Source organism: Blennius ocellaris (assembly GCF_963422515.1).
Source record: "Blennius ocellaris genome assembly, chromosome: 7".
Lineage (NCBI taxonomy): Eukaryota > Metazoa > Chordata > Actinopteri > Blenniiformes > Blenniidae > Blennius > Blennius ocellaris.
The window spans coordinates 14,026,398-14,052,420 of NC_137656.1; the positions used below are offsets into that span (position 1 = coordinate 14,026,398).

The following is a 26,023-nucleotide window of genomic DNA, read 5'->3' on the forward strand; positions in this document are numbered from 1 at the left end:
TATAGTGTTACAAAAGATTTAACTCTAAAGCTGTCATTTTACAGCAGTTAGAATAAGTATCTTACATAACTTTTTTCTTAGTCATACATTTTTCAACAGCTGGTGAAAACCCAGGAAATCAACACTTACAAAGAAATCAAAGTATAGATGTCCATAAATTAACTTATGGGTAATATATTTAATCCAGTTCCTGAATTATATTCAACACTTGGACCAAAAGTATTTATTGGTAATGTTATCATCCAGAGGTCTCCTATTAAGGGAAAAACCTGTGGCCTGCATTTCTCAGGTGGGAGTTTAATCAATTCTTCCACACAAACATCCTTCATACCATGTCAGGAATGAAAATAATCATCAAAAGAGTTGTTCAAGAACCAAAGACCACTTTTGTAGAGCTTCAAATAGAAAGGTAAACAACACATACAATTGTTTCTAGAAAAATTATAATAAATTAAACTACCGTGGCCGGGATGTAAACTCACAGCAAAAAAACCCTCCAATATCCAAAGAAGAAGCATGTTGAGCTTGTTTAAAGTTTGCTGCACAACATTTTGTCAATTCTGGGAGAATGTCAAATTTCATTAAGAGAACTCTTTGGATGCTGAAATATACACCATGTGTTTGGAAGAAAAATGGCATTTCGCATCATCAAGTGAAACAGTGCAGTTTAGAGGTGGGAACATGATAGTGTGGAGCTTTGTTCCCACATATGGCATGGGAAAGATTAATATTATTGATGGAAGGATCAATGGAAACATGCACTGAGACATTGTTGATACAGAAAATTTGCTGCCATTGGTCAGAATGAAGACAAAGAAACAACTTTTCAACAAGCAATCATCTCAAACACACAGCTCAGGACACACTGAATTGGTTTCAGAGGACGAAACTTAATCTGGTACAAAGTAATAAATAGAATCAAAGAACTGTATTCAACGCTTTGGCTCTGTCATTCCATATTATTACTCAAATGTTGATGTATCTATGTATCTATGGTTTGATGGTAGAAGACCTAATCAGTATGGTGAATATGGACATGTAGATGGTTGGTGTGACAGTAAAGGAGGCGAGAGGCAGGCTGAGATGGAACCAATTACTGTTGTTCAGAGTATTATATGGAGAACTTGCTATATTATTGAAATTGAGTAACTGGACAACCCCCAAGGTGTGTGTGTGTGTGTGTGTGTGTGTGTGTGTGTGTGTGTGTGTGTGTGTGTGTGTGTGTGTGTGTGTGTGTGTGTGTGTGTGTGTGTGTGTGCGTGTTGCATTACTGAAAGGAGCACCCCCTGGCTAATTCCTATTGAGAGGACCTCAAACACTGTATCCTATGTGCATGACTGTCATCAAGTAACAGATATGTTGTTGAGGGGGGTAGTAGGAAAAGTGTGTGTAAGTGTGTTGGGGGGATCGTATTGATGTTTGGTCATGCATTAGCCAGTGCTGAATGGAGCAGATGCTTTGATCTTCCCCTGAGACCTCCTGACTCGAAAGCTCCGCCTCCAGTCACTGATATATGGGCTTGGCTGGCAAGTGTACTCACACCCAGACACACACTAGTATTTTTGTGCTTGACGAGGACCCTCATTGATATAGTGAACACACGCAGATCCTGAACCATCACAATCTGAAACACAATCAAACTGACTCTGAAAAAAAGTCTGAATCATTTAAAGCTATTGGATGTCTTTGAAGTGAGATTCAGCCAAAAGTTATTTTACTTTCACTTGTATTTACGTTCTAGGTCTAAATCTGAACTTGACTCACAAGAATGGCCTTGAAACATTAAAATGCAAGTACACTCTCTTACTCCTGCCTTGTGAACACAAATTTTGACTTAGTTCACTGTCCTCTCTCAATTATTCTGTGTGATCCCATCTTCTCCTCTTCCTTTCTTTTCATTTGTTTCTTGTGCTTATTTCATCCTCCCCGACACAAAACATCTGCCATCCATCAGAGAGACATAAGTATCGGAAAGTCTACACGTTGCATCAAATTTATGCTACACGTGTGTTTCTGTGTTGTGTAGAAGCTTCTGGGTTTATGGGTGCATTTGTTTATTTGTTGTCTCAAAGAGGAAGGAAGAACACCATGCAGGCACCCAAGCAAAATTCATCCTCTACCCAAGCCAGTGCCATGACACTGAAGCTATATGGTAGAATGAATGTATACGGAACCTGAGAAACCTTGTGTAAAATACATCACTATAGACTTCCTGGTGTTATGAGACAGCAACATCACAGTCTGAGACAAAATCAGTAACATATTACAGTAGATGCAGCAGTGCAGTGTGAGCTGAATCAGATGCAATTTTGACTTTGCTCATGTTGCCATGATTTCTTAAAGCAACTCAAACAAGTCAAATGTTTGTCCATACAGCTCAAACAACACATGCCATATTGAATTGTTCTAATGACCATCTTGTTTTAGTTGTTAGTATAACGAGAGATTGAATCTGGCCGTTTTGTTTACACAGGGTGTAATATAGACAATCAACAATCTCTGGCTACTGTCAGCTTCCAATTGGAAAACTTCAAGAAACAAGGACAAATATTTTAGCCAATGATTTATAAGCCTATTTAATTGTCTTTATTTCCAAACTGTTCCCAAGGTTGTATAATTACTTCCACAATTCCTTCAAAATTTTCCAGCTGCAAATAACTGTGCTGTTTCTCTCATGCACTGTGCAGTCTGCAGCAGGGACATATCATATGTTTATAAAGACTTACTGGTGTTTTTTTTTCCAATATGAAGATAAACGATTTGAGTAAGGATACTGATGGTATGATTTATCAAACCGTCGGATTCACTCTGATTTCATCAGTGTTATCTTCTGTCCAATAGCAGAGCTTCAGGGGGGCAAGAAGGCAAGGCAACTTTCACTTGGTCTGAGGCTGCTTGGGTCCCGAGCCTTTGGGGTTGTTGGGTTTAATACAATATGGGGATAAATCCCTTTAGGTCTGATGCTGTGAGCAGGGCTAGTTTCCATCTACCTTGTCTCTTGGCCTAACTTTGACTTGTTCAGTTTGAAGATATTTCTCTCTTTCAGGACAGCACACAATGTGTCCGCAGCAAACTACCGATCAATCAAGATTACTTTTGGTGAAATGTTGAATGGGCATCAATTATTCTGTCAGGTTTACATGTGCTTAACACATTCAATCATTTATACCCAAAATATTGACCAAACTACCATAAAAAGCACTCATCTTTAATTAAGTGTCTGGCTCAAGGGCACTCCAGGAACAAGGACAGGCTGAGCCAAAGATGAAACCATCAATGTTGCAATTAGAGCCGCTCCACCCACTCCACCACCTGAGCCAATTCTGCTCTGTGATAAAATGGAAATTTATGCCTGAGGGTGATGCTGGTTTTACGAAGAGGTCATTGCTTTGGATGTTTTTCATTCTGCCCCAAACCAGGAAATGGACACAAAGACAAAGTGCAGCTGGTCGAAAAAGTCTCAAGTGGTTGATGGCCTTGAGGAAACTGTGTGTACTGCACATCCCTTAGGTGGCATTACACTTAGTTTATACATGTGTTTCACCGATTGACCTGATAACATACGGTGTGTGTGTGTGTGTGTGTGTGTGTGTGTGTGTGTGTGTGTGTGTGTGTGTGTGTGTGTGTGTGTGTGTGTGTGTGTGTGTGTGTGTGTGTGTGTGTGTGTGTGTGTGTGTGTGTGTGTGTGTGTGTGTGTGTGTGTGTGTGTGTGTGTGTGTGTGTGTGTGTACACACCTGTGTACTCATGTCTAAAGCCAGATTTCCCTCAATTTATCTTTCTTAGGCTGGACAATCACTTGGCCTGTGTTGTCGGTCTCCCTGTGTGCCTGTCTGTCTATATCTGCCTGCGTAGCTGGCAAGCAGAGGGGAATATTTTCCACTGTGAAAGTGAGTGGTTATAAACAGTGTAGGAGCTCAGGGGATACAGTCTTCTGATTACAAGCTCATCTCTGGGTTCCAGACATTCTCTGTGTTTTCAAACAAAGTGTATCCTGAACATACACGGATGAGTTTGTGATCTGCTCTGTGATGAACTGCCATTCATCTGAAGTGATTCACTTCAATTTCATTTGTACATTTCGCATAAAAAAAACAACACAAAACTGGTTTATTTAGCATGTTCTCACAAAAAATACAAAACTATCACAATTTTTATAACGATTAAAAAAAGTCATTCTTATCCTTATTTAAAAACATCTCTAAGGTTTAGTGTGTTGTATTGAAAAAAAAAATACTGCCCCAGTCCTAACTGTTCATTATCCACTGTACAGAGATGGGTTGGAGGGATTAGTTCAGGCTTATATCAGTCTGGAAGGGTCAAACCGATTAGATGGCTGGCAGACAAATACCCTTCCTAATATAAACAAGCATACTTATGTTTGACTGTCCATGGATACTGGAAGTAAACACAAGCGAATAAATGTTTCCATATTTAAGAAATTGTGTGGTCATCATGCCTGATCTGTGACTGCCCTGTCTATGTTGGCATATACCCGGTTTCCTGTAAATTAAAAAGTTATAACATTTTCAATCTTACGTTTAAAAAATTTGTCATTATTTCACATTATTTAATCGATGTGATTTGCTTGATTGCTTTGTGGTAGTTTGCATTGTAATATAAAAATTTTTACAACTACATATAAAACATGTAGTGTACTTTTGTACATCAAAATTTTGCCAGAATGGTTTTTAGGCAATTTTAAGGATTAATGTTACCCGGAGCACTGCTGTTGTCTGTAGGTTTGAGCCAAAACATCAGATCCATCCATGGTTGTGATTTTATAGATGTTAGGGGCTTCCAAGTTGTGTTTGTGAGGGCAGCTGGCTAAACAGGGGGGCAGGTGTCCCCCTTTCATTGATGTGGATGATGCATTAAGTGTCATTTAGAGGGGCAGATGATCATACCAGTAAGGGGCAGAGCTTGTGTTGGTGTGCGCTTGTGTGTTTGACTGCAGGCAGATAAGCTGTGTTCATTAACTAGGAGAGGTGAGCATATGGGGACTGCAATAGATCATTTGACTGAACAAAAGGCTGGCAGGGTGTCTGAGTTTTTGTGCTGTAGCACACTCTCTATTGTTAGTGTTTGATATCATTATCCGGTGGCCCACAGATCTCCTTTGTTCCCTGTGTTCTAGCTTTCAGCCATGGGCCATTTTTGACAAAACAAACAATTCATCAAATGTCTTTGGCCCGTGGAAGAGACTGAATTGCCCCTATAATAGAAATAATACCACCATGGGACAGTAAACCAGAGATCTTTCTCATCCATACTGGGTGTAAGATGGTGCAGACAGTTCATCCACTAGTAGGAATCAGTCTTGCTGATGCAGTCTTTACTCCCACGGTTGGTTTAGTCAGGCAGGCTGAAACTCACTCATGTGTGTTCATCAAATGTAAAAGTGTACCTGAGTTTTTATCCATGGAAGTCAAAGAGAATGTCGTTTTGCAGAACTTGGCAACCCAAGTTGTTGCTTTCCTTTCAAAAACCTTATTTTAAATCCAAAAACATAAAATAAAGTGATATTTTTGAGGCACAGTTTTCAGAAAATTGATTCATTCAATCCATCGTTTATCTCATTTTCACAATCAGTTTAATCCATTCCACATTATACAGTATGCACGTCAAAAACAGCTTGTCCTCAACTTTTATCTTCACAGAAAAACTAACCAAGAACACATGTTTTTCTTCATTTCACTTTCAACAATTTTGGTTTTACTATGATTGTTTTACCTCAGCATATATCCATGACTCTATCTGCTACAACATTACATTAATCAGCAGTCTGCCGCCCTTTGTAAAGGGGATAACAAGAGTCAATAACATGGATCCTTCAAAAATGTGTTTGCTCTAAAACGTGGATTTGCTCTTGCTCTGTTATTGTTGAATTTAGCTTTGCATTGCAAAGGGTCTCCTTGGTGAAAAATGTGAGAACCAAAAAAGGGCTGAATGCAGAAAAAAAACCCAGCAATACAGTCATTTGAAACCATTTAAATGATACCTGGTTCACTCGTGGTCCTACTATGAAACTAATACACTTGTGGGCTGCAAATTATGAAGCTGTGTTTCCAGCAACACGTCTACCATTGAAATTGTTGATATTCAGCTTCTTAATCAGTTTTTAAACTGTTTACATTTACATTACTTTTTATCTCATATTTGTAAACTTTTCTTTCTCTATGTAATAAAATTCCAGTTGATAAACAATATTATGTTTTTATGAGAACTCATTTTCCATCATGAAGTTATCGGGTTGTTGCAACAAGCCTGCACTGAATGCAGTGCGGAGCTCTGATTTCAATCATCTGTGTTTATGTGTGGTCAAGACCAAACAAGAAAAAGCATATTTGTCTAATTGAGTCACGCGTGTATCATAATAAGATAAATTCAATATTGACCAGAATGAACTAGAAAGTAGTAATGGACTCAATCCAGGTCAAAATCAAAGATAACAGCTGTCTAGACATAAATAATAGAGGGATTAATAAATAAACAAAGCGGAAAAGAGAGCGCTGTACTCAGGCACTATATATAGTCAGTCCATTTATGAATATATGGCTATTTTTGCTAACATGTATGAAGAATCATCATTTAAATGCTTGATAGGAAAAGATTGTTTACTTCCTGGGAGAAAGGACATGCATGCACAAATAGTTTGAATACACCTCACTGGTACAAACTGTAAATAAAATCACTGAATTAAGGGACATGATTTAAATGATCATTGCAATAATTCAAAGTGACAGTCTGTGAGGGTCTGATAGAATTCATTGCGCTACAGTGGGGGAACAACCATGTTACGGGGGTTAGACAATATGATTTTGAGCTGAAATGTCCATGGCTACAATGTGTCAGTGACCTCAGCGAAGCATTTTCATGGGAGCCTTTGAGGTGTGCCCTGGGGTCAAGATCTAGTTTAGGCTTGTTCCGCATCAAATGAATCCACCTACAGTGCTGAGCGCATGTTCCTAAAATATCTGGAAAGATAAACCGTCCCCAACTCCCTCTCTTGTGCTTCCTCTCCCTCCCCTTGTCGTTTTCTTTATATGCACTGCTCTCTCACTCTCCTATTTAATCCCCCCTCCTTCACCCCCCTTCTCCTCTCGCCCCCTTTTTTTTCTACCCCACCTCGGGTTTTTTTTTTGTGGGTGTTGTCTTCTCCCATACCCTAATGTCACCCTTCACATTATCTCCTTCATTTCTCCTCCTCTCCTGTATTCCCTCCACCTCACTCCACCCACAAGCAATTTCCCCTCCTCTTTCTCCTCCCTCTCTCCTCCCATCCTAACTTCTACCCCGTTGTCCCGCTTCACTCCCTCTTCTTCTCTCCCCTCCTCCACCTTTCCCCTCCCCTCTGTCATTAACTAGTATATAAGAGCATTGCATCCCTCTCTACCTCTCTCACACACACACATAGTGTGTTTGCTGGGAAGGGTTTGTCCAAGGAGAAACTGGGAATTACATTGTCTACCTGTCTGTGAAGGAATTATTTTTCTCTCTGGAGGTTCCATTATAGAGGTACAGCATTTATGTTCTATACAATAATAGCACTAAATGGCAGGAAATGAGCTGTGGTTATATTAATATTAGCCTTGTAAAGGTCATTTGGTGAGTGCTCCTTAGGGGGTTTGTAAGCTTTTCATGCTGCTGAATTGCTGCTACTTTCTTCAGTAGTAGTTTGATTAAAAAAAATATTTTTAACTCACTTTAAGAACTGTAATGTGTTTTTGGTTTGCATTTAAGTATACAGTAGAAGTAAACATAAAATACATATTTAGATTCAAATGACAGTGACATTTACATTGAGTTTATACATATTTTTGCCAATTTTATGTCAAAAGCTGAAGCTTATTTGTATTTGATTTGTATTTTACTTGTTCTTCTCACTCATTGCCCTTTTAGCCCTACTCACTTCCTCCCTGTTTCAAATTCAAACACCACTGTTTTTCTTCTCACTCCCTTTGTCCTATAACAAGACAAACAATAACAAGTCTAATGAGTGTTTGTCCTTATATTTCCTCCCAGATCTTGAAGCAACATCTTACAAGAGACCACTTGTCACCAAACCGTTACCCGCATCACCAAACACCCGAGACGTCATCGTCAGTTGAACGGCAAAAGGCTTTCATCACCACTTGTCAGCCACATCAACAGCAAACATCACTAAGGAAATCATGAGCAGTAACTACAGCGTCACACTGTCAGGCCCCGCCCCCTGGGGCTTCAGGCTGCAGGGAGGAAAGGACTTCAACATGCCGCTCGCCATCTCCAGGGTGAGACTGAAACACACATATTCCACTGTAGACACTCTGTGACAGATGAGGACGGGTCTCTCCTCTACATCATCATATCACACACTTGCCCATATTTGATCTCCACACATGCACATTCACTCATTCACCTACGGGCAGCTGGAGAATGGCATCCCAGCTATGCCCTGTGGCTGAAAAGAGGAAAACTGATTTCAATGATACCATCCCTCTTCTCAACACCCTCTCCATCGCTCCACTGTTGTGCTTTGGGTCTGCAGGCCCCTTGACACGACACCCCAACGGCTACACCCGATAACTCCACTGAATTGTATGCCATCTGTCATGTATTGACCACACAGGAAACATTTTCTCACTTTCTATGCATTCCTCCTCTGCACCAGTGTCTGTCTTGAAAGTGAACCCCTGGCATATAAACTTTGGCTTCAGTCTACCTGCTTGAACAAGTAACCTGATTGTCCTTTGGTGTCTTTGCCTTTTGTGTCAACTTCATTACCGCCCATTGCCCTCCCACTCTGATTCATTCATCAAACTTCACACATAACCTCTGTTTTTTCCCCTCGTCCTGTTAATCTTCAAATGTGGTCATCCTTTTGTGAGAATGTTCAAGCTTCTGTTCCATTCTGCTTGGTTATGTCCTGCACGAACATGGAGCAAGTTAACACACACACACACACACACACACACACACACACACACACACACACACACACACACACACACACACACACACACACACACACACACACACACACACACACACACACACACACACACACACACACACACACACACACACACACACACACACACACACACACACACACAGATCACTACAACTGGCAGTGTGCATAGCAACATGAGTCTGATGATAAATGGCTCACCGGATTCTCTGCCAAGCTCCCTGGGGGCCATTTTGGGTTGCTGTGTTGTTTGTGTTATTGCTTTGGAAGTGATACTTTTCCAACTAACTGAAGCCATGTGAATTTTTCACCACAGTTCGTGTGTCTGGAAATGCAGGCATTAGTGCAAAATAATAGAAAACTTTGAAAGAAAGATTTGACAGGGAGTAAACAAAAATCAAGCGATATTGGGAAAAAATGACAGATAGCAACAATTATCCATGTAAAACATGTCAAACTTCAACTTGTGTGAATCTTTTATTCTTTAAGCCAAATCCAGTTTTGTTTTGACTAACTCTGAATACTTTTGTAATAAAAAATCATGCATTTTCAAGAATCTTGGTATTTTATAAAGACAAAAAAAAATTGTAACATGGAAAAATTATGAGGTTAAAGTTCAAGGTTTTTTTTTTCTTAATTCAGAGTGAACTAAAACATAATTGTTTCAACCATCTGCTCTGACCTTTTACTGCGGTATCACAAGAACAGTGATATGGTCTGAGGTTTCAAGATGTTGGCAGGAGTGTGGGTGAAGTTTTGTGCACTGATATAATTAATGTTTGTGAGGTCACTACGTGACGTATGCAATTTTATACTTCCAGTTAAATCCATGTGAGGGTTTAAAATGTCTAAATATGGTTTTGTGAGTGTATTAGCCCACCATTAGAGGTAGCATCAAGGAGCATTAAAAAAGGATCTTAAACCAAAGAAGGCACCATGAACATTTGTCAAATTCTGCCCTTCTTCTCTCCTTTGATGATATCCATATGACTTTAACAGGTTTGAATATTTCTACGTCAGCACCCACTGCAGTTGGTGACGCAACAGGCCATTTTCATTGCCACTGCCAAGGGACAAAAGTGGAGCACATCGAAAGCATCTTGTAAAATTTTAACTCTTTTCGTGTTGGCCTTTTTTGATATTTGATTTTTTTTATAGTTTCTTAAAAGAAAGGTTGACAAGACCGAATTATGTCTGACTATAGTTTAGCCTATGAAGCTCCAACTGAGCTGAATTGAGTCATTAACTCACAACTTTTTAATGTCAGCCCTCTATGGAAGAGATGAAATGGAGGTGAAGCAGGGCTATGTGAGGTGACATTCGTGCTTGAGAAGAAACCTGAAGGCATGCAGTATAAAGAGTATAAACTTTAAGGTCTAATGACAGCAAGTTGGTAATGCACAAACATGTGATGCCACTCAACAGGTCATCTTGAGCAGCCTCACTGTCCACTCCATTCCTAATAGGATAATACCTTTATTGTGTCTCTCTCGGTTTCCCTTCACGTTGCTGTTATACATTATGTAACGTGACTTACTCCTTCCAGACATTTTACTAAAGTTTTTTTCACTTTATCCAACAATCAAGTCAAATCCACATCTTATCCCTTCTATTAGATAAATGTGTATAGATATATGGTGGTGAGGCCGACCACTGATCTCACACACACACACACACGCACACACACACACACACACACACACACACACACACACACACACACACACACACACACACACACACACACACACACACACACACACACACACACACACACACACACACAGTTGAGCACACAATAGAAACACACACAGATTGTTCGGTGCCAGTGTAACTATAGAGTTGGTTCTAAGAAGAGACCACAGAGTTGTGGTTATTAGAGTATGCAGCAGCACTGCCAAACCACAGTTACCCTAACAGCTGCTGTTGCTAAGCTCCATACATACATGAATATACCGTGTGTTTCATTTGTGGCACCAGATGTAGCCACAATATTATCCCATTGTGCCAGTGTGGCATCACGGGGTCAAGTAGTAGAGAAGACCTTGATGTGCACAACGATATGTGCTCATGTAAATTGTCCTCATTCTTCATCTACATCCTCTTTTTTTCTTTTTTTTACAGTGTAGAAAAGGGTTTTATGAGAGCCCAAGATTGATGGTGTTGTTTCTCCAACTGCTAGTGAAACATTTTACCATGTTTTTTCTTATTTGACATTGCCCATATATGGACAGGGAAAGATTTTAACAAAAATGTGCAAAGCGAAAGCAATGGATCATTCAGTTATCCACTAGTAAATTCATTTATTTTTAGCATGCATCACCTTGAAGCTATTTGGACTTAGTTAACCAACCTTTCCAAATCATCACAGTAATTCACAGCTGCACAGTGAGAGCACAATTCATATTTAGGCATGTATAATTCCCTATTTCGAGTGGCTTCAAGTAAAATCGACTACTTTTTTATTGTAACGTGACATGGTTTTCAATGCTTGAATTCAATTGGAGGCATCGTGAAATTAAGAGTCTGATATATGACATCATAATTCCTTTCTTTTTAGTCTAACCTCTTTATTTCAGCAAGCATTTGGCTCTGGATGCCTAATGGGTGTTGAGACTGTGCGTGACTTCCTGAATGATTCAGGAAGAATAGCCTCTCAAACAACTCTCCCTTACCTGTGACTGGCACAAAAGCATACAATCCAGTCTGCAGTTGCTTGTTAAATTTAAAGCATGATGAATTAATATTTGAACAATCATGACAGCGGCCCATTTACAGGATTCACTGCTATAATAATCTAGGGGAAGGAACCCTGAGGAGCAGATGCATTAAGCTGCTAAGAATAGATGCATCATCTCACAGGTCATCTCCCACAACCACACCCACTTATGAGACTTAGTGGTCTCAGATGTGTACCCCTATTTTAAGCTTGAGCCTTGAGTCAATGCTGAACATCAGCCTGATTACAGACATGTAGAAATATAGATGAAAAATCTAAAGCACATTTAGGTTTTATGCTGCATGCAATCTGTGTCATTTTGGTGTTAATTTGTGGACGCAGCTTCTTTCACATTAAACAAGGGGTGTTTTCAGTTGATTTTTTTTTTTTAAGCCGGTATTGTTTACATTCATGTTTACTTGTTAGCTCGTCTCCTAGCAGTGGTTTTGTTTCCAGCACAATAGTGTGAAACCACCAGCAGGAATGTGTATTACATCCTCATGTGCAAGAGCAAAATAAACAGGGTCTCCTTGTAAAAACGACAGTCTCCAGCATAGTGTTTCTGTTGGTTTAACACTCCACATTGCAGATGAGGTATTTGGTTTATTTGTTTAATGTGGCCTTTATCAAGATATACGCATTTGCACTGCGAAGTAAATAAATGTTTGTGCTTATGTAAAACGTTTTTATTTGAAGCTCAGGCTATAAAAATGCTTAGTAATGTAATTACTCTCTCTGGGGAGAAAACTCCATTAGAATAATACAAGCAGTGTTCGATAAAGTTGCATACAGCACCATGAATGGACAGCTAATCTATATTAAAAACCTTTTCATGGAAGCACAGCCGTTCCTGGAAATATCGGTGATGGCTGCCTCTCGGCTTCCCCAAAGACGCTTTTCAACAGGCGATAATAACAACTGACCACAGTGATGGGTCCATTTCAAAGGTTGTGTTGGTCTATAGATAGATCCTTTCTTCTCACTCTCCTTTCTCCTCCCTTCTTTTTCCTGTCTTCCATTTGTGTTGGCTGCTTTCACATTAAACCTTCAAACCTGTGATGCAGCACATTCGGTGTCTTGACCTCTCAGCTACCAGAGCCAGTTAACAGCTCTCCCATATGACCTAATAATACTGACATTTATCTTAATCAAACAAGTCTCGTTTTCCCTCTGAGTGTCTATCTTAGTTAAATAATCCAAGAGCCAAGATCAACAACTTGTCATTTCCTCTCCCACAGATCAATCTGTCGCGTGTGTATTTTTGCATGTGTCTTTGCATTAAGGCTCTGTGTGTGAATGCTTACTCGGACTAGATTTTTTTGTGTATATTTTAATGTATCATTGTCAGAAATTAAGCCAGTACTAAAAAATAAAAAAAAAAGACCAGTTGAAAAGGTTGGTCGGCACACTACTTTCAACAAATATTCAGTTTTGCATGTGATGCCGTTATTCCTTACTGCTGGCCTTAGCAAAACATTTCTGTCTTCACCGCTAATGGACAGGCTAATCCATCTTAAGTACTAAATCGGTCTCCCTCACCCCGATACAGGAAATACTTGGACGCAAACATCACACCTGAAATACTTCCAGCAACTTCATTTTTTTTAGGCAATCACATTTGTTCAAGCCCTGTTGAGTGATCATTTCCTTTATTTCAGTTCTTTAAAGTACCGACAGGACTTAAGAGGGCTGTTAGGTAGAAACAACACATGTAAATAGCTTTCATCAGGTCAGTCATGGCAGCCAATTGAAGACCATACCGGCACTGTTCAATGAAAGAGTGACAAATTTATTTTTCATGTCTGGTGTTGTTTAGTGTTTTTTAATAAATGCTCTTAACATTTGGTTTTCATCACTTCCAAGGGACTATTAACCTAACATTGAAATTGACTGGCGCCTGCACAGAATACTACAGCACTTTGTTGTGTGCAATGTAATCCACCAACAGGCTGCCTTGTGGAAGCAGCATTGCTCTCAATCGTTCTATAAAATGTCAAAGTGATCCTGCTGCTTTCTAGAGAATCTCAAGAAAATAATCTCCATTTATGATCCAGATTAGAACAAATAGGACGCAGAGTTCACATTATGCAAAACTGGTATATGTGTATTGGTGTGTGATCAAGTTTACTCTAGCTTTTATTGCATTTTTGATTTTGTGATTTTTGAGAGAATGGAATTCTTTTAATTAATTTAAGTTTTTATTTGTACTATTGATTGGAAAAAAATATTATTCAAGGCACATTCAAATATTTTCAGTAATTTGTAAGAAGTCTCTCTGAATTTGTCCTTGGTTATAAAGAAATATAAATTTTCCATTGACACAGGGAGCGCATACTAATAATATTAAAAACAATTATGAGCATCTTTGAGTATCATTCAATATCTGGAGGCCATTCCAAGTTCTTTTTGGAAAATAAAATATTGTCACCCTATTTTATGAGTGGCATAAGTTTCATTGAGACCTGGTTTTGGTGAAAATAACCTGAATATTTTCAGTGTGTAGAGCTTGACTGCCTTCAGACGAACAGCAATGACAGGTCATAACATACTGCAGTGAATTCACAATGAAGAGATGAGAATAACGTATTGTTGAATGCAGCGATAATGTGTTTTCCACAGGAGCTGCGTATCCCGTCATGTCTCCTTTGACTTCCTTTCTGGATCCTGGTTGCCTGCTGGATCTTGTTTTTTCAAAATACCACTGTCACTGGTTGACTGCGAAGACAGAGAGCAATAAAAGTTAAATGGTTTTTCTGTAAGCTCTCCAGAAGAAAATGCTTAGTGTAACACAAGTAACTGCTTGACTTCTCAGTATACCTGTTGAAACTTTGATTGGACACTGTACAAAGGGGCTCAGATGTTAAAGTGTTGTCTGACATGGATTTATTGTACATTTTACAAGAGGACACAAAAAGCGACTTGTCGGTAGTTCATATATCAAATAAAAGTATGGTTATACAATAAATTGTTCCCATGCATTTCTGCCTGACTTACCTTCATTCCTATTACTTCTCATTGACTTCCAAGCAACACAGTGCTGCTGAGTTTTTAATGAGGCTTTCTTTTGACTTTTAATTTGTTCACAAAAATAGTCCAACATTATAACTTCAGATAATGTTTTTCTCCATTCTAGTGTTGCACGTGTTTCTGTTCAAGCTGTGTATAGTTTCATAGCATTTCAATTTGTATTAGAAACACAATTCAATAATTAAAAGCCCAGTTATTGGGATTAGTCACAGTTTTTTTTGTTAATGCTCCTGATGATGATTAACGAACTGACCGTGTCTTTCCACACAGAATGAAAACAATCCAGTCTTATGTTCATGTTGCTGTGCTTGTGAATGTGTATTCAGTAGCCCTGTCAAAACCTGCTTCACATTTACAAACACATCATTCAGACTCTGGTTGTGAAAGGTGGTCTGTTGGCTTTCAGCAAAACACAGGTAGAAAAACACATGTGGATTTTATGATGTCGGATATCGGGTTTTTTCTCAGAGCTTACAATATTTTCAAATGTTAAAATATATAAACAAATAATGATTCAAATTTATTTATTAAAGATAAGATTAGACAAGACATGATGGGTGTTATAATGTCCTTTAATAGAGTTTTTTGTGCAGCAGCATATAGCTTACTGCAATCAGTCTTGTACATCATACTTCTAATCTGTCCTCCATTCAATGAGAATAAAACAAAACAATACACCAGCAGATTGAACAGTAAACACAACAGAGGTGCAAGCTCTGGCCTTTGTAATTATTTTAAGTCGTTGATTTGTATCACCATTTGAATAATTTGTTTTGGTATAAGCTCCCGTCTGCCCCCCCAGAGATTATGATTTGACCTTTGATTAAGTCTTGCAAAGCTCCTGCTATATAGAAATCATGGTTAGGGTTGGTGTCAATACAATGAGGCTTTGTTACCATGAGTGATTCAATTCAATTCAATCGGATTTACATATTGCCAAATACAAAAAAGCTGCTGGTACCCTGGGGACCAGAAACGGAGACCCCAGGCCCCTGCCCAACACGAGAGCCAGACCCCACATTGGGACACCACCACCAATGTCCAAAACCTCCCACACCAATTTACCCTGGTTTATTCTAAGAATGAATGTCTCCTGACATCTGTGTGAATTAATTTAGCTTCACCATCAATCTGTTAAATGAGGAAATGGCAGAGCTTGTCTTACAGCTGCTTGAAGCTCAGTGTAGTTTAAAAAAAGAACGTGGTGAGAAATATTGGGTTGTGTTCAAACAGCCAGCCAGCAAGTTAGGTTCACGCAGCCAACTACACAAAACTCTGAGGCAGAGTTCACCTAAAGTGACTTTCTTTCTCCAACATAAAAGGCAGACTCTCATATCTGGATTAACTAACTCTTGCAAAACCCCCTTTTGAAGGAGGCCCCTCATGTTAAATGTGGTACCAGAGCATTAGGTTCAATGTGTGTGGAGTATGGTTTTTGTGGATTTGGCAGCTGTATCTGCAGAGCGAGCAATGGAAACACAATTGCACGGAGAATTTCCTTATTAGTCTGTAAGATTAAGACACAATTTGGGGTTATAACATGCATCCCTCCACACATAGCTTTAGGGCACAAAATGGTGGTTTTCAAACATTCTCATGCTATAAGTAGTTTTTTTGTGTATTTGGTATAGCACACACACTCTACTTATACTGTGAGAGGAATGTCTAATCATTTAGAGAACTCCTCTTTCCAAGGGCCTATAAAACTCACCATATAACACTATATTGTTTCTCACTGGCAATAGCAGCTTTGCCTTTTTTCTATAAAGAATACATTCTCCAGATTGTATTGTTCTCTCTTCTTCTCTCCTTACTTTAAATCATATATAACACTCTGTACATATGTGTAGCACATCAAACAGTGTGTACTTTATGACTCATACAACAGGATTGAGATTGCTTTGTCTGATTATCCTCTTTCAAGGATTGACTTGCAAACAATCAGTCCACCAGCAGTAGACTGTCGCCAAATGATGAGGCCTAACATGTATTGTAATGGCCAGAAAAGAACAGTGATTTTTGCCAAAAGAACATATGATCTTATTTCACATATTTCCATGGGTCTATTGACACAAATGCATGATTTACCTAATTCATGATGCCCCTGCGTGTACCTCCTCCACTTCAATTTTCTTTACTGTTCCATCTGCTCACTTCCCTTTGTTTCTTTTTTGATACATCTGTCATGAATCTCACTCACTTCTGACTAATCGTAAGATTTCCTGGGCCTCTTCAAGCTTTTCTTTTGTTACTGTTGCTGTTTTTCTTTGTTGCTAAGACGTCAGAAAGCTGTTGTTGTCATGCAGTTTCTTCCCCAGATTTTACTTTAATATCCCCAGTGAAGGTTATAAACGTAGACTTGGCGAACAAACAATAAGATCAGTGGTAGTAAATTTTATTGATAGAAAATGAAGCACAAGTTCTTGGACAAATTTTCCCGGTAATAATATTTTGCTCATATAATTCACAGGTATAATAATAAAAATGTTTAAAAAGTAATTTTTTCCTGAAGGAGTGAAATGAAAGCGTAATAAATATATTTCAAAAGTACGCACATGGAAGCAAATTTTCTGTAGGTTTGACGTATTTGCCTTGCCAGCTCTGTGTTTCAATCATAGTGTGATGTGAACCATCTGCCTGTCATCCTTGTCGCTCCCTGCGCTGAAAGCAGGCATTGTTCAAAGTACTCAAACTGGTCAGTGTATGTTTGAACCCCACAATGTTGCAGCATTTCAGCAAGGCTTTATTACTATGTGTTGAGACCAGACTTTTTTCAAAGCACTTAAATCAGACAGCATATGTGTTGAAATATTACATGGCTGGAAGCATAATGGCAAGTTCATCTGTGAAGGCTATAATACAGCTCATGTGTGTTGCTCCCTTTTTTTTTGGGAATAAGTGTTGACATGAGTATTGGCCCCTTTCACTTCTGCATGAATATATGTTAGGCAGCAGAACTTTACACAAGGCTGTTGGAAAAGAAAAGAAAACAGTCCGGGGGTGTTGTAAAAAGGTGTGTAAAAACCCAGACATTTATAGAATTATTTATATAGTTAATGTAGTATTGTTTTTGCTTTGTGTTCATTTAAACCGTGTAAAAAGCCCATAATAAAACATTTAACAACAGGACTGAATTTCCTCGATTCTTGTAAAAATCTATACCAAAAAATGATTCGGTCAAATACATTTATTGTGAAGTAAACTCTGGGTTTAATCAAAACTGCTGCACAGTTGTCATTTAAAAATACAGTTACTACACACTTGCATATAGTTTGACAACATGAATGAGAATGGCAGCATTCTACTAACTTTTGAACAATTTTTTATATGAATTAAAGACTTGACTGTCACAGTTCACAAATGAAGTGATATTTCAAGATCTGAACTTCTTCATGATCGCAACTCATTGCCTAGTATTGTGTAGAGATTAGTATGTCCATCTTTGATGTCCTCAGATAAAACTGAAATGCTCAGTGAGGTAATCATCGCCTCTATGTGTGAATGCACATCCTCACTTTAGCACACCTTCTATAGATATGTCAATTTTACCTGTTGTTCTTATCCATTAAATTTGAATTTTTTTTAACAATTTTAAAATGTTGTATTCATCAAATCTGGCGGACAGTCGTCGCATTTCACTGCCAGTGAGCTGCATATGATTAATGAAATTACAAAATACTTAGGTTACTCAGTGACTATAAACATAGAGTTGTGAGTGTTTGTGTGACTGTCTTTCCCTCTTTTTGCCTGTAATGTTCTGGTTCAGTGTGGATCCAGCCTTCATCCATTCTCAACTTGGATCACCTCATTTTATGTTTCCTCTTCTCTTGAATGAGTTTTTCTGGCCACATTACAAACATGTGTTGGAGTGAATGTTTGCATTTACCATCGTGTACCCCTCCCTTAGTTCTACCATGGGTGAGCTGTCCAGTGTTTACTCAGTATTTACTTTATTGCATTTGAATGACAGCTGTTATCAGCTGTAGCCCCCTTTGAATGAAAGTTGGATAAAGAGTCTAGAAGATGGATGGATTCCATTTGGTGTTTCACTTTCAAGTATCACCCCATCTCCCTATACTATTTCTGTTATCCTCTGTCTTCATTGTTTCCATCTGGACTGCCATTTTTTTTTTTTTTTTTTTTTTTTTTTTTTTTACCATAGATAGAAAAAAGTACTGTCATGTTTTCAATATTTTAGCAGCAATTAGCAACTCCAGCAACTCTATTGCATGCTTGTCCTGCATGTGTTTGAAGCTTCTCGGTACATTGCCTCCAGTGGCTATGTATTCAGCGTTAGCTACTGTTTTTCTTGAATGGTTAAAGCAATTTTGCAATAAATCATAAACCATGAAAAACTTGGAAGTGCTTAGCCTTGTTTCCTTGATAGATTATTTAACTTTCTGTTTCTGATTTGGAAATCAATACAATGACAAGCTATTAATCATGGTGATTAAAAACAAACGTTTCTTTATTTTGCACCAACCCCAAAACTTATTACAGACTTAATATAGCCATCTATTTTTACCCCACTATATATCTCACTTCATTTAAGTATGCTACCATCTTCTACATGATTTCTATACAGTTTCGGGTTCCAGCCTTGGAGTGACACTAGAGATCACAGGAAGGAGCTTTGGGTTTAGTAGGTCTGATGTTTTAAAATTCGATCTGCTTGTCACAAGACAGTAGGATACATCTGTAAATGCAGTTGGACACATCAGCAGTCATAGTACCTGGGTTCATCGGGTGTTTCAGGTCTTTCAACTTCAGACACCCTCCCTCAGGCGACCTGACAAAAAGTGTCAGATCTGTCAACAGTCTTCAGCCAGCTCTGTTGCTCTCTGTTGGTTGCTTGGATGGAGGCAGCGTCTTCCAGGGAGCAATTGAAGGTTTTCCTGAGACTCTTGATTGGTTTCTCAGTAACTGATGGGATATGAATACTGTTAAGGGGGAAGCAGAATTGATCAGTAACCTTCCCTCTCTTGAGGAGAAAGGATTGCAAGGACCTGGATTTTGCTGGTTTGAAGGACATCCAATGTCAAATAAACCATAATAATACATTTTCTAGAATCTGCTTTAATTTGAAAGACTCCTGCTTAGTTCGACTTCACAGTAATGTTTTGGCAAATCCGACATCAAAAAGTCCCACAACTTTTCTTAAAGGCAATCTATGGGGGCTTACTTTAAAGCAGTTACCTTAAAGCAATAGTTTACATGGTATTGTTTTCATCTGTGAGATATGTATGTGGGTCTGCAAAAGGAGAGTTGTGGCCTCCATGTGGTTAGGAAGCATGAACAGATCACTAATTGGGTAAAATTGGTGGAAACATGTAGTTGAACACGTGGTTAGGTTTTGATACATCAAAGTTCCAGTGTGGTTCCCCCTTGGAAATTAGTCAAAATGTGCAAAAAAAAAAGCCTACAAATGAACAGAAAAACAATTCAAACAATTATTCTAATTACCATTCTGCCTTCATCATATTTTCTACTTTAACTTTTTAACAAATTTTCTATGAATACAATTGAAATCAATGTTTTGGGTTTGGTTTTTTTCTGAGCCCTTGTTACTTTGCTCTACCTGCCACAAGTGCTTGAGAGGAGTGGTGAGTGAGCTTGCGTGTGTTGGGATATGACTATAAAAGGTTGGGGTCGCAGAGCTTTAACACTAATCCGGGTACAGAGCCTCTTTTATTAGCACTGCTGGTCTGTGTGTGTGTGTGTGTGTGTGTGTGTGTGTGTGTGTGTGTGTGTGTGTGTGTGTGTGTGTGTGTGTGTGTGTGTGTGTGTGTGTGTGTGTGTGTGTGTGTGTGTGTGTGTGTGTGTGTGTGTGTGTGTGTGTGTGTGTGGCATAAGGAAACTGGCCAAGGTTTGAGTAAATCTTTGTTACACTCTCTCATCTGTGTCTGTCTTTGTACACCTCTCTCAGAAGTTTGGAGTTCAAAAGCTGCATTTGATATGATGAATTGTGAGCCAGTGTCAGAGCAACTTCATTGGGAGAAGTACCACAAAAGCAGCCTGTGTGCATATGTGTCTTTGGTCAAGTGGTCTGTGTGGTCCTTTTATAAATGGTGTCAAAAGAAACAAATGACCTCACTCCGCTTTGGACCCACTCAGACCCCGTGTGTGACCAAGAATGGTCAGACCAACAGTTGCAAAGTGTCTCTGCTCACCAAAGGCTTTTTTAAAACCCACATTTACCCATGTGTAGAGAAAACTACTTATTTTTTGTTTGTATATAATATGTCAAAAATGGTGATTCAGATTGTGACTTTCTAAAGATCTTGTTTGGTGTGAAAGGCTTTGGCGTCATGGGAAAAAGACAAGAGTACGTCCTACGCACATTTCCAGTGTGTCACTGCACTCACTCAGCCATAAGATAAGAACAGCTCTGGCTTTTATGACACCGGCAGGAACAGTGTATTGCCCTGTTTGATAGTGACAATGAGCCTGGAACTGCATGCTCACATATACATATACTGTTCTTGGAAACAATCACTTCATATATATTAAAAACATAATTGGGCTCAATATAGCATTTTCAACAATGCAGAAAAATAATAAAGAGCGCATTTGACTTAAATTTTTTTTCTTTTCATGAGGAGTGACTCTCTTTTCATGCTTACAAGAAATACTCCGCAAAGTTTATCAAGCAGATAGGCCACACAATCAGTTCTGTGGAAAAATCTACACTCATCTGTATGATTATGAAACTGCTACTGACGAAAAGATTTCATAAAGTACAGTATTTGTGTATGTTGAAGCCATGTTGAGCAGCAGGACTGGTGTTTTATGCCAGCCCTGCTGTTCAACATTAGTTTTTTTGTGTGTCTTAAATCTGTTTCAAATTAACTAACTTCCTCCAGAGTGGAAGTGCAGCAATTAAACTTTGTTTAGATAATTAAAGCATACCTCAAAAATCATGGAAGACACCAATAACAAGAGACAAAGTCCATGTCATGCTTCATGCACGTGAGCTGAGAGATGTCTGGCTCGTTATGATAATTATGTAGAATATCAATTTGCTACCTATGAAACCTTTTATTTTTTTTATTTTTTTATTTTTTTTCTTTTCTTTTTCTTCTTTTTTTTTTTTTTTTTTTTTTTTTTCTATGAAACCTTTTAAACCAACAATAATGGCATCTTTTACAAGGGACTAAAATTAGTCTTCTTGATTTTAATTGTGCTGCAACAGTTAAGTGAATGTTCCAAATGGTTATTAAGCTTTGTCATTTAGTTGGATACGAAGGGATCATGAAAAACTAATGTTAGTTGTATAAATTACATTACTTTTGTCATCATTACTGTTGTTCTGCAGACAATTAATGCTACTTGACAAATAGGGATGGAAAAGGTTTCACACGCTTTACAGTTTGTCTCCTGTTTTGTTTTTCCCACATGCAGTCTGCTTGGGAACCTTTGAACGTTTCCGTTGTAACAAGATGTAGACTCAGTGTGACAGCACACCATAAAAAAACAATCAAAGGTGACTCAAAAGTGAAGGCTCCTGCTATTGGACATGCCTCAGTGCTTGTGGATTAGCTCCTCTATCATGTGGTCGAGATTCAGGTCTTTCATTAGCTTTCCCACAGTACATAGAATGGATCCATAAACCCTCCCATAAATACTTGGTGAATGTAAACTCTCCACTTCACCTTGACTACCCTCCTAATTGTTTGGTAAACTGTTTGTGCTTCATTTCATTACTATTACTTTTGTTCCTGCAGCTGACGGACGGTGGGAAAGCCTCCAAAGGTGGTATCGCTGTTGGGGATCTGGTTCTGTCCATTGGTGGCATCGCCACAGAGGGCATGAATCACCTGGAGGCCCAGAATAAGATCAAGAACTGCACCGGCAACCTCAGCCTCTCGCTGCAGAAGTAAGCAACGACCTGAAACCTCTTTGTATCTTTGACTGTGATCCAAAGCAAGCTGTAACTCTTTGATTTAATGAGTGAACACTTAAATGCAGATCCATGCGCGCTCTGTCGAATCCTCCCAAACAGAACATTTCTCCATCGGATTTCAAGTCCATACATCCCCCATTTCCACCTCCAAACAACCCGCATCCAGGCAGATGTTCACTGTTTTTGCAGAAGTTAATCACATCAACACCATTAGTTCTGCCTGATCTCCTGTTCCCTACAGTAAAGAAACTCAGCGAAAGCATCACACATGTGGACCACCACCTCTTCCCCAAGGCCTACTCCTCAGTGATTGGTGGAGTTCTGCACGGTGGAGCTGATTTATCTTGTGTGTGTGTGTGCGTCCGTGCGTGCGTGCGTGTGTGTGTGTGTGTGTGTGTGTGTGTATGTGTTGCTTCTCATGTGGTTTGAATTGTCTGGCTCTTTGGCAGCACTTGCAGGCAGACGTGTGTTTTCATTTAAACATTGCGAGATGTTCAAGGGCTCCTTCACTTGCACGTTTGGATTCATCATTGTGAACTGAATAGCTAAATTGTCGTAATTAGACTAGTACAACGAGAAGTAAAGGTTAATGGTTTTTCTTTTGGTTTTTTGGTTCCATTCGCAAACTCTGAATCGAGTGAAGCAGGACTAGCAAATGCTCAGCTTACGTTTCTGTTTTGTTATGTTGTTTCATCTCTCTCATCTCTCTGTCTGGACCTCATATTCTGTCCTCCCTCAGTGACTTTTCTCACTCCTCCCCTCATATGGGACTAACTGAGCATGTTCTCTAATTTGTGTCCAAGCGATGACAGACTGAAAACATTTACTTTTAGTTGAGTGGCAGAGTGCACATGTTGCAATATCGCAGGGATGTTTCAAGGTTTGTGTGCAGGTTTTTGTCACTGCGTTTTGGTTTGTTTTTTTCCATGATGAGGGAAACAGGTCCTAGAATAACACTTGGCTTTAAGGTCATCAACGGATGAGATATTTGTCAAAATGAAGCTTCAGATTCTGATGAATGGTTAAAGGTTTCAGGCTGAGGAAGGTGGCCAAGTTTTGCTGACAGCGATATTGAAGAAATACAGCCAGTGAAACTGAAATAGTTTTTGCAGGGAGCCGTAGAAGACACTCTGGAGTCTTTAAAGATTTTGTCTTCTCACAATTTGGTTTAAACAGATTACACATGAGACTGTTTGCTCTTTCAAACTCAATTAGATGTCGAATGACATGAAATCAATTCTACCTGAGATGAAGTCAGTATTTTGGACATCTTTATACATTTGCATATTCCTCATAAAAAAAAAAACCATACACATTTGAGGAAGGCTGGTATACATTTATATTTACTTTTCAGCAAGAGACAAACACATTTTGCTCAGCCTCATATCTATGTTTTTGGTCTGTCACATTTGGTCCGGTTGAATTGTTCCCTGCTATAATTTCTGTGTTGGTACAGTCCAGTCATGGTCGTGTAAATGCTGCTGTTGACAGCCTGGTGCACACAAAACTCATATATTTTGTCCACTTGATATTTCTGACTCTGTTACTGTTTAAATGAGTTCAGTGGAACAACACAGGATGTGACGGTCTTTACAAGCATGGTATCTTGCTGGCTAGTGTAAGTGCTCCTGACTCTGCTTTGACTCCTCCATACATTTTATTGGCTGTCGGTGGGATCTTAGCTGGCACAAAAAAATCCACCATAACAATCCTCCATGTGGTATGTAGCACAGACCACACAGCATTGTTATGAGAGTTATGCTGCAGAATATAGAAACAATTTTAAATATGATTTGTTTACAGCTTTTGGAGTCCAGTACGAACTTTTCTCTTTTTTCAAGATTTATGTTTTTGACCTGAGACCCAAGGCTGATAAACGGCAACATGAAGCTCAGGGAAAACGTGAAATATTTACATATCTAAGGGGAGGCGCACACATTTATTGTTAACGATTTTAAAAGGTCTCACACAAATGCAACCTCAAGATCTGAACATGACACAAAGTTTGTTTGTAACTTCCAAACTGCTTTTTCTTCTGCAGTTATATTATTCAGTGACACTGTTTCAACAACCATTAAACCATTAATATTTGGACAACAGGGTAGAGGTGGCTTTCAAATGTTGAATGTTAATGGCACTGTGTCTACTATTTCTCCTGGATGTAAGGTATTTTTACTAAGTGAACAAAATAAATATTCTGTTCCTTTTTTTAACATTTGCTGTGTCCTTGCATATTTAGAGTAGAAATTCACTTTTAGGCTGTTATTTAAATTGGAAACCTGAAAGTGACTGCCAAGCATAGCATTAGCATAGAATAATTTTATGTAGCAGGAAAAGACCACTTGAGTGGATGTGCTTATTTGGAGAACACAGCAATTTTCTGTTCTGCATCGCTTGGTTTCATGACCCGGTGGAGACACATGGAACAGCTTGTTTCATTAAGTGGCATTATTGTATAATTAGGGCGATATGACCGGGCAGCCTCCGGGAACAGTTTTTGATGTACTACGATACTTCAGGGTCAAGATTAACAGTAATTCACATGTCTTATCTAGACCTCATTAGCCATGAGAGATATAATCAGAGTTATGGAGTTTGACTGAGGCGCTTGGCCCACACTGGCACCTGATCGACACACTAACTATCAGAGTGTCGGGCCGAGGTCAACATCTGGGCTTTTAATAGGTTTACATGCATAATGGAAAAAAACAATCTCGTCCAGTTGTTTCTGTTACTTTTTATTGGGCTTCTTTTTTCCCTTCATTTTTACTTGTCGTCTGCACATTTTGTTGAGTTTGTCTTTGGGTCGAATAGCAAAAGGAATGAGAAGGGCGAGGAGATACAGAGGGATGTTAACAATTCACGTGGCATCTGTATGTCTATTTTAAAAGAGACAGGTTGTTATTCCTTTTCCAAATAAAGAAGTGATGGGAGAAGAGATGGACGACAGATGTTTGAAGGACAAGAAAGGAAAAGCTGTAAATTGAATTGTCTCAACAAGAAGATTGTAAACCCACACTAAGCTAAACTTGTCCTGGCTGCAGTTACTTTTAAGGATGGCAAATTGGAGGAAAAGCCAAATGGTTCTGGCACTGACCCGCCTCTCCATCTAGTAAAGAGCTGCAGCAGAACTGGAATTTATTATGAATGCATACAACTCCGTTACAAACAGACCAACATTCGTTTAGCTGTCTGTGAGGTTCTAGATTTTAGTGGTAATATCAACAACCTGGATAATGTTGAAAGAAGAACTGGTGCCAAAACTATATCAGGGGAAGTTTTCTGTCACTGCATTCAACCCAGATCAGAAAAATTATATTTTCCTGATAATAGAAAGATAAAGTTAAGCCACCAGCTGGTGGAATTCAAATGAGCAAGACATCTGTGTATTTATTAAAAAAAAAAAAAAAGTTTAAAAAGCCC

The 26,023-nt window shown here is 38.9% G+C and overlaps 1 protein-coding gene across 1 annotated transcript in view; it reads left to right on the plus strand.

The window, feature by feature from the left end:
• The first annotated feature begins 7,356 nt into the window (after nt 1-7,356).
• pdlim5a (PDZ and LIM domain 5a) overlaps nt 7,357-26,023 on the plus strand; it is a 62,640-nt gene continuing 43,973 nt past the window's right edge. Inside the window, exons 1-3 of the mRNA XM_080499489.1 lie at nt 7,357-7,516; nt 8,024-8,271; nt 22,422-22,573. Coding sequence (XP_080355615.1) covers nt 8,173-8,271; nt 22,422-22,573 — 251 coding nt within the window. The 5' untranslated portion in view covers nt 7,357-7,516; nt 8,024-8,172. The remainder of the gene's footprint in view (nt 7,517-8,023; nt 8,272-22,421; nt 22,574-26,023) is intronic.